Below are 9,223 nucleotides of genomic sequence, written 5' to 3'. Positions count from 1 at the left end.
TGAAAGGCGCCGATCACACTGAGTACACAGGTTTATTACTGCAGCTCCGCCGAGACTCGGCCATACCGCTGGGCCTCACGCACAGCGCGCGGCCCTCTCATAGAGCGCCGGTCGGCGGGCCAGCGCGCGCAGCGGCGGCGCCGTGGGCGCCCGGCAGAACACACTCGAATAAATACGCCGTGATGGGGCATTGCACAATGAGAACATCACAAAGGTCGCACTCTCTCCAGCGCAGCGCCGGCGCGCGCGCAGACGGCGACACGAACCAACCTCACACGACTCACGCGCACACAAACAAGCGGACAAAACGGTCACGCAGACCGGCCGCCTCTAGTCGAGGCGGCGGCGCGCGAATGACAGAGAACATCGATGCGATTCGTTGTGGACAAAAGCGCTCGTGACTGAACAACTAATGACTCGAAGGCGGCTGCTTGCCGGCGACACGAGCGACACGGAGGGGCCGGCGGCAGCGGCTGATAATACTGGGCCGTCGGGCGGCGCTCCGCCGCGCAGCGCAACATCTTTGGTCTAACGGGGAACGGTCGGCCGACTCGGGGCGGCCTAGCACGAGCTGCTCTTGTAGTCGGACGTGTCGGAGACGGCGGCTCCGCTGCCAGACACGGCCGGCGACCGCGGCGCGCACAGCGGCAGCGACCTGGGGGTGGAGAGAGGGATGTCAGTTTTACTGTACGAGACACGGAGGAACGGCCGGTGCATATCGGACAAACGTAACGGATCATTTGGTCCATAACCGACAAACGTAAATCCACAGCTCCGACCACGCAGCAGCTGCCGGCGCCACTGACCCTTTCGGCGAGCCAGACGGCGCTCAGCGGACTGCGTAGTCATGACGAATGGAGCTCGTTGGACCGATCCTAATCCGAAGACATACGACAGCGGACGGCACAACTCACAGCCAATCTGCAGTCGGGACGTATTTTAGGCCGCCGAGCGCCCACCAGCTATGCCAGGAACGCGAGCGGTCAACGAGGCGCGGCGGGTTAAAAATGCCCCGGCTCGGCGCACCGTTCGGACACCTGTCTTGCCGGCCACATTATCTGATAATCTTGTTTTGCTAGTGGCCCGTATTGACGTCAAAGCGGTGGCCAGTTCGATAGCCTTGTTAGCGCCGACTGCCAGGGATGCCGGCTATCTACAGCTGGTGAACCGCAGCCCGCCGATCGGCCGGCATCGAAACCAAACATAATTAACTACAGAGATTTCGAAACAATTTCTGTGATTAAATCGAACTATATCCGATTACTGATAACCACAAAGAGTATAACGATGAAAAATGAGTTATGACATCAATCAGTCGTCTTCTTTTCATAATCAGACAGGTGCATACCCCAGAAAAGTAAGACCACTCTCGTTCCCAGAAGCTAAAATTAGGAGATATCCGATAGTCACGCATTTCATGAACCTGCGCGTGAGGCCAAATGCTGCTAACTGCAAATAACAACGAAAAACCGCAAACTCCACCTACCAAACGGGCCACCACACAGCACAGTACACACCGTACACGCCATTACCGACAGCGTTCAGTTCGCACCAACACAGAATCGTTGGCAGCTGATGAGATGATCAGTGTGTCTGTGAACTCACCGGTCCTGGAGCGAGGCCAGCGCGCTGTGCAGCTGATTGTTAGCGGCGTTCAGCTCCTGGATGCGCTGGTGCTGGGCCTCGATCAGTCGCTCCTTCTGTGTCAGCACGCTGGTTAGCTGGCTCTGCTCCTTCCGCAGCTCGTTCTCCACCAGCGACAGCCTATAGGGGGAAACGGGGGGAGGTCAGACGGTGTACGGCGCGAGGGGTGTGGGAGAAGGGACTGACTTCACCAGCGACAGCCTATGGGGGGAGAGACGAGGGAGGTGAGACGGTGCACGGCGCCATGGAAAGGGGTATCGCGTGCCGCAGGGTGCCGTGAGTCAGCAAGGAAAGCCACAGTTATTGACGAAATAGGTTCAGGCTTTCATCAGTCAAGACATGTTCCGTTGCAGGAAAAGTGTATCGAATTCGTGCTCAAGCACACATTCAGCAAGCATGAATATCAATAAAGAAAGCAAGGAAAGAATATCACCCTACACACTACGCCTCACACAAACACCACTGACGTGGCACCCTTCTCGCCCTCCCTGCCCACGCGATGGCTACCCCCGCCGCTGCGCCGCTGCGCGCCTCCCACTGACCTGTTGAGGATCTCGGTGACCTGGCCGGGGGTGGGCGCCGCCGGACAGGTGTGCGCCGTGGACGACTTGCGGGACGCCTCGTTGAGCCGGCTGTGCAGCTGCTCCATCTGCTGGTGCAGCTGGTGGATCTCGTCCTCGTACTGTCGGACCGGGAGAGAGCGGCTATGATACAGAGCGGCACATGAGCGGGCGCCCGAGACACGGCAGAGGGGGGGGGGGGGGCGGCGTGCTTATTAGCATTGCATGACCCGAAACAGTACGCCCAGGATACAAGCATGGCTGAATCCTCTTCTGACATTCTGAATGTTGTGCTAAATTCAACACCTTGCAGGAGATAAACCAGCAGGGGTCAGCTATCTGCTTCGCCATTGAAAAGGCAAACTGCCAGCATCACCAAACTCACCTCCTCAAAGGATTTCTCTGGGACGCGGCTGCGGCGCGCCTTGCTCTTGAGTCGCGTCTCGCGGCCGGGCCGCACCTCGTCACTGCTCTCGCTGTCGCTGTCGCACGCGTGCTGCCGCCTGGTGGCCAGCACCTCAGTCGAGGTGCGCCGGGCGGCCTTGGCGCGGCGCTGCCGGCCGTACGGCTCCGGCGAGCCGGGCGCCGGCGGCGGCGGCGGCGCAGCCCGCGGGTTGGTGCGCGGCACGCCCGCGTGGCGGCGCTCGCGCGGCGGCGAGGGCGAGCTGCTGGAGGAGCGCGGCGGCGCGGCGCGCTCGGCCGGCGCCACCACCGAGGGCGACATCACCAGCTGGACGTCCTCCATACTCTGCGACGAGCTCAGCGAACTGCTCGGCGAGTACTTGGCTGACCTAGGGAGGAGACGCGGAGGTCAGATTCCAGAGCCACCACGGGAAAAAAAGACCACCAAGCATGGTTCAATAGACTACGGTCATGGTGAACATCACGAGCCTGTAGAAATGCCGACAAATATAATTCAAAATAAACTCTTCGCGTCATCTTACTGTGACAAATGACAGATCACCAAACAACCATCACAACTCCACTCGGGCCGACCTCTGGCATCCCTCAATCACCAATGCGGCGGTACCTAATTTTTCTGTTCCGTCTAAAATCCTTGGCCCAATTGCTGTGTGCGCTCCCTCAATCATCCCCGAGTGATTCGCGTTACAAATTGGTCTCGCTGTCAGCCGAGTGGGCGACTGTTCACACCGCTGGGCGACTGCCAGCACCTCTGATGGAGGGGGACGGGGGGGGGGGCGATAGAAGACCGCCAGCTGGCAGCCGGCAGCGTACCCGGGGATACAGCGTGAGACGTGTCAGCGCCAACAGAAGGCACCGCCGTCACCATAACATGGACTGATCGGAACGGACAGGAGGGAGGAAGGAAGGACGGACAGACAGAAACAGAACAGCAGACAGAAAAACAGACTCCCAAGGTACGAATGACTGACAGAAAGGACAACGGAGCAGAGGAGAATGGAAAAAGACGAGCAGGAAGGACCGACACAATAACGGATAGGATAGACGGATGGACGAACCGACTGATGGTCCGTAAGTGACACACGCGGGGTACATACCTGGCGTTCCTCAGCTGTCCGTTGGCGGCCTTCAGCTGGTACATGGGGTTGTTGAAGGCGAGCGGCGTGTGCTGCAGCTGCTGCTGCCGCTGGCGCTGCCGCTGCTGCAGCTGCTGGCCGCTGATGGCCGGGTCCACTGGACTCGAGCTCTGGCTGTATGCGAAGCTCTGGTAGCCGCTCGAGGCCACGTTGCTCAGCTGGGAGATGGAGATCTGCGAGCCCTTGCCGTTGTGCTCCAGCTCGCCGGACGAGTGGTCGCCGGCCTCGTCGTCGGGCCGGCGCGGCCGCCGCCCGGCCGCCGGCGGGTTGTTGTTCAGGCCGGCGTAGTGGCCGCTCGAGTGGTTGTGGAAGTGCTGGTGGTGGGTGGGGGTGGGCCCGGCGGCCCCGGCGGCCCCGGCCCCGGCGGGTGCCGGCCGGCCCGGCTGCAGCGCGCTGTACAGCACGTAGTCGTCGGAGGTCTGCAGGTCGGCGGCGGGCCGGCGCGGTGAGCCGGGCGGGTACAGGTGACGCGGCAGCGTGGACGCCTTCTCCGGCCCGCCGGCGGCCGGCGACGGCGGTGTCTGGGGTGCCGCCACCGCGCCCGCCGGACACGACGTGCGGTCGTTAAACCTGACGACACGGAGCGGGGTGGTCAGTGACACGGCGATGATTGTGGGGACGACGTAATGAATTATGAATAGTTTGGGCCGGCGTGGCAACAGGGCAGTTTGCAGGGCCTACTGCCATCAGTAAAAGTAACGATGTGCTGGGCCCGGTATCAAATGAACACCTTCTGTCGTTAAACTGTTGGTGCAAGACCAACGAGCGGCTGCACAGCGCGAAAATAAACGGCACACGACACAACACCTAAGGGCTGTAGACATAAACTGAACATGACTCAGCTGTGTCATACAGCTTCCAACGGCATCATATACCGCAATCATATGACACCCCACAAAACATCACAGCCCTTCCCTTCCCACTCTCTCTCCATTGTAAACTCAGCACCTCCCTCTCCCCCTCTCACCTGAAGGTGTTTCTCTACAGGCTGAGGTAGTTGTTATCCCCCTCCCCCCCTCTCTCTCTCTCTCTCTCTCTCTCTCTCTCTCTCTCTCTCTCTCTCTCTCTCTCTCTCTCTCTCTCTCACCTGAAGATGTTCCTCTGCAGGCTGAGGTAGCTGGGCTCCCCTCCCTCCCTCCCCTCCCTCCTCCCTCTCTCCCCTGCCCCCCCGCTCTCCCTCACCTGAAGATGTTCCTCTGCAGGCTGAGATAGTTGGGCGGCGGCGCCAGGGCGGCGGACGGCGGCGGCGGCGGCTGGTGGTACACCAGGTCCACGTTGGGCTGGCTGTGCGCCGCCGTCACCGTGGCCAGCACTGCGTCCAGACGCTGCCGCTCGCCCAGGTGCGCCGGGTTCGTCACCTTGGGCACCGTCTCGCGCAGCAGGCTGTGCAGCACCGACAGCTGCTTACCCAGGTCCACGTATCCGTCCCACTCCTGCTGTCGGCAGTCACGGCCGGCCGGACCCTGCGGGAGCCGGGAGAGACGCCGTCAGACGGGTCACACGGGTCACAAGGGTCAGCCGGGTCAATTAGGATGTGATCCGGGTCAAGAGGGATCACGAGATTACAGGATATTGCACGAGCTGGTTAGATTAAGGCACGCCGCATCATGACGCCACTCACAATGAATGGTGCACTTTGATTACCACAATCGCATGCATGTTGATGCATATGCGACATTATCATCACGCGAATTGAAAATAAATACGCTGGGCCAGTCGGCCCGGTTTCGTTTAAATTGGTGGCAGCAGAGATAACACTCACGGATATTTTCATCAGGAAGGTTCGCATTGCCGGCGTCTCCTTGGCGATGAAGTCGTTGAGGAATTCCATGTAGTTCTCTTTGCCCTGGAACTGGGTGAAGTTGGCCAGCGTCTGCAGCGTTTTGGCCACCAGGGTCAGATTGCGCACCGCCCGCTCGTTGGGATATTCTGCGGAAACAAAAATGGTCGGCGGTTCGTGACGTCTGTTCAGATCGGTATGCCGTTCACAAATCATTCGATCGCAGCTAATGGACGTAAATACCCGTATACGTAATAGCTGTTCCGTGCTGAAAACCATTGACATTTAGGCGAAAAGAACGGGCCATTCAGTAGAAGCGATTCGACTACCGGCCACAATTAGAGAGTACCGATCGAGCTCCGACAGTCACCAAACCGACACCCATTTAAGGATGCCGGGCACGCCAGCCTCTAGGAGCGACTGAGTTCAGCTCGGCTAGATCGCGTGTCTCTGACAGAAGGTCTGGCTGCCGCAGCGCCTTACCCTGTGTGAGGTTGAACAGGCTCGGGCTGAGAATCGCCGGACAGAAGAAGCGCAGGAAGATACAGCTCGAGACGACGTTCTCGAGCTGCTCGGTTTTTCCGGCCTCGCGCAGCCTCTCACAGATCAGGTAGAAGCACTCCCTCAGCTCTCTGCAATCAGCCGAACAAACAACGGTCACCACTTGACCCGACCAATGGGGAGAGGCGCGCAGGTACTGTACTGTGTACACAAACACTCGCCGGAACACGGCCAACTAGAACAACGGCACTGTAATGTCGACCGAGGCCCCGACACGATCACGTGAGCACTAGGGCATCGAGGTACAGAAAAACGAGGCCACTCGCATGTATCTGTTGCTGCATGGAGTCTTCGTTAAAGCTATATTCGTTTTTAATCACGCAGCGACAATACAATACGTTGCAAGAGCTTGCAAAGCTGAGGAATCAATTATAAATAACGGATATGCGAGCCACCGGCGCCACTGGGCACTGACTTTATCCTACGCAATCACACACAGGTACAGCCTGCCTCCTCCGCATATCAAATCGGTCACGGAACTAACCTTAATCATATTTAATTGCAACCCCAGCACCTTAACTAGCAACACAATATCGAAAGGTCGGCGGCGTGATCACAGTAATGACCATTAGCATTAGTTGTCTTCGTCATCATTCTCTCCCATCAGCTCACAATTCTCCCCCAATCAACTCACAGGGGGAAGCTGTTGTACGACGCCAGGATGTTGGCCCAGATCTCCTGGACGGCGGCGCGCAAGTTGGCCCGCTGTTTCTGCAGCGCCGTCGGGCCGGCCACCTTCAGGGGGTCGACCTCCAGGTCGCTGGAGGTCTCCAGCAGGCGGCGCACGGCGTCACCGAGCGTGTCGTTGAGGTAGCGGTCGCCGACCAGCTTCATGTAGGCCTCGGTGGCCTTGGTGGCCAGGGAGTTGCCGCGGAACGTCAGCCGCTCGTCGTCTGTAAGACAGAGGGGTGAGAGCGGGGTTAGAGGCGAGGCGAAGGGACCGCCTGTGGAAGGAGAGCAGGGAGGGGTTACGGTTAGGGACGCGGGACTGTCCGCGGCAGGCGGAAGATAGGCTAGAGGACGCTATGTTCCATGATACAGGTGTTTGTGGTGATGAATGAGAGACAAGCCAGCCAACGGGACTCTTGTGATCTCAAGGGTACGAGAGAGAATCGTATGACAACACGTAGATAAAATAACTCCAAGATAGTTCCAGAAAAGCGGCATTTAATTTAGCACCCCATAAAGCGCCGCAAGCTGGCAGGACCTTCTTTTGTAAATAAACACGGCGACCAGTAAACCAATCCAACTCAATTATGGATATGCGTGCCGCCCAAGAAAAACACTCGCGCAAACACCAAACAACTAGGCGTCGCGCCGCAACAAACACTCGAAACTGGGCCAGGCGTCCGGGAAAGCATTCTCCACACACGCTACTGAGCGCATGTGAGCGGACGGGCGCCACCACCCAGCGCAGTAACCATGGAGGTCTGCTTACCGATGCGGTTGACGTCCATGCAGACGAGGTCGGAGAGCAGGTGTTTGGCCAGACCCTCGCGCTGCATGACGTGCACCAGCGCGGTGGCAATGTCCTCCTTGCTCTTGACGCCGACGAGGGGCTCCAGGACCTCACAGAGCGGGCTGTAGCGGGAGGTGACGTACTGGAGGAACTCCTGGTAGGCGTGCAGCGGCAGGATGTCCACCGCCTGGAACCTGGGCGGAGGGGGAGAGGAAGGTCAGCTGAGGGGAATGACCTCCTACAGAAACAGACTTGTTACGCACGTATGTTGGTATTAAGTACCTATGCTCGTTTGATATGTCATACGGCAAAAAAAGGCGGTGCCGTAAGCGGGTCGTCAAATAAAGATGTGCCCGGCAACAGTCGACCTCGAGATAAAAATAGTACAGCGTTTATAAATACCACCTGGCTAAGGCCGAACAAATATCAGCTCGATATCAAGGACTGTGGTTCAAATAGCAGTAACCTCCGAAACTTGAAATCGCTTATGCCAACAAGCTAAGTGTAACTAGAACTACAGTCAACACACATGATAAATGCACATTCATTCATCATTGCCGTTTTATAAAGACGGAGAAACGGTTGCTCGATTCGCCAACCTTCCTGGCTGCAGATGACGCATGTGAACTTTTCTGCGCCGCCGCGTGGATTTATTGTCGAGCTGGTCCGCCGGCAATGGGCGCCGAACGAGGTAAAATTCAGGTGCCGGGTGCGGTCTGACTCAGAGAATGACCCCGGCCGAGGTGTCCGGCGGAGCGTTCCAGTGAGTCACCATGGGCGCCGCTTCAACTAAACCAGCGGGAGTGCGCCGCAGCTAACGCTAGAGGAAATACAAAGGTGCGCCTAGACATAGCGTACACAACTATCTTGTCGCTACTCAATCCGTACTATTCAATGAAAACTAAATCATTCGATCGCTTCAGTTTGTTCAAGAATTTGCACTCTGCGTATGCATGACACGGCCCGGTCCGACACAGTCGTGCCTACGCCGCCGCGGCCGGCACGGCAGGTGTGCGCCACCCATCAGCGCAGAGTGGTGCCGGCCGCGTCCCTGGCAGGCCCAGCGCTGAGCAAACAGCCCAGTCGGGCCGCCCCGCCTCTGTATCATCGACAGCAAGCCGCCGCGGCCTACACACACACGCGCAGCCGGCAGCCGAACGACCCGCGGGCGGACGGGCGGGGCGGCAGTTAGGCAGTGACGCGGCCGCCGGCTGCAGAGATGAGTGGGGTGGTTAGAATGATGGAGTCTCAGACGCCAGAGGAAGGGAGGCGTAGTGTGACGCATCCGAGTGTGGGCCGCGGATTTGATTGAGCTGAGCAGTTCCGGGTGGGGCAACATGGGGAGCCGCCGTCTGCAACGCCCCATAAAATTAAATGCATAACCCATGGGGCGGACCGGGGATGCAGCGTAATGGCACCACATATCGAACGGTGATATACCGCCTAACAAACCACAACATATCACACGAATGTTTAGTGGTCATGCCGAACGACTGGAAACGGTATCATCCGACCGTCCGACTACCTCCGCTATAAAACGTCAACTCTTTTGATGTGGCGACCCAGACACTTGTCTCGACATCCGGTCTGTCGCCCATTGAGACAGTTTCAGTTTTACCGCCGCTCGTCTCGCCGCCGCTCCTAAACTCGGCCGGACAAT

General features: G+C 58.5%; 1 protein-coding gene across 6 annotated transcripts in view; it reads right to left on the bottom strand.

The window, feature by feature from the left end:
- Window positions 1-13: 13 nt before the first annotated feature.
- The window catches only part of LOC122386334 (ras GTPase-activating protein raskol-like), a 137,008-nt gene continuing 127,798 nt past the window's right edge, over window positions 14-9,223 (bottom strand). For all 6 annotated transcript variants that reach the window (XM_043375438.1, XM_043375439.1, XM_043375437.1 and 3 more), the window contains 10 exons: window positions 7,543-7,757; window positions 6,739-6,997; window positions 6,027-6,175; window positions 5,526-5,692; window positions 4,946-5,226; window positions 3,725-4,333; window positions 2,590-2,995; window positions 2,187-2,326; window positions 1,606-1,764; window positions 14-655 (listed from right to left, as the gene is read on the bottom strand). In XM_043375438.1, coding sequence (XP_043231373.1) covers window positions 562-655; window positions 1,606-1,764; window positions 2,187-2,326; window positions 2,590-2,995; window positions 3,725-4,333; window positions 4,946-5,226; window positions 5,526-5,692; window positions 6,027-6,175; window positions 6,739-6,997; window positions 7,543-7,757 — 2,479 coding nt within the window. In that variant the 3' untranslated portion in view covers window positions 14-561. The remainder of the gene's footprint in view (window positions 656-1,605; window positions 1,765-2,186; window positions 2,327-2,589; window positions 2,996-3,724; window positions 4,334-4,945; window positions 5,227-5,525; window positions 5,693-6,026; window positions 6,176-6,738; window positions 6,998-7,542; window positions 7,758-9,223) is intronic.

This window comes from Amphibalanus amphitrite, unplaced genomic scaffold (assembly GCF_019059575.1).
Source record: "Amphibalanus amphitrite isolate SeventyFive unplaced genomic scaffold, NRLGWU_Aamphi_draft 000247F_arrow, whole genome shotgun sequence".
Taxonomy (NCBI): Eukaryota; Metazoa; Arthropoda; class Thecostraca; order Balanomorpha; family Balanidae; genus Amphibalanus; species Amphibalanus amphitrite.
The sequence above is the reverse complement of the archived record's forward strand: the minus strand, read 5'-3'. Positions and strand labels throughout refer to the sequence as shown.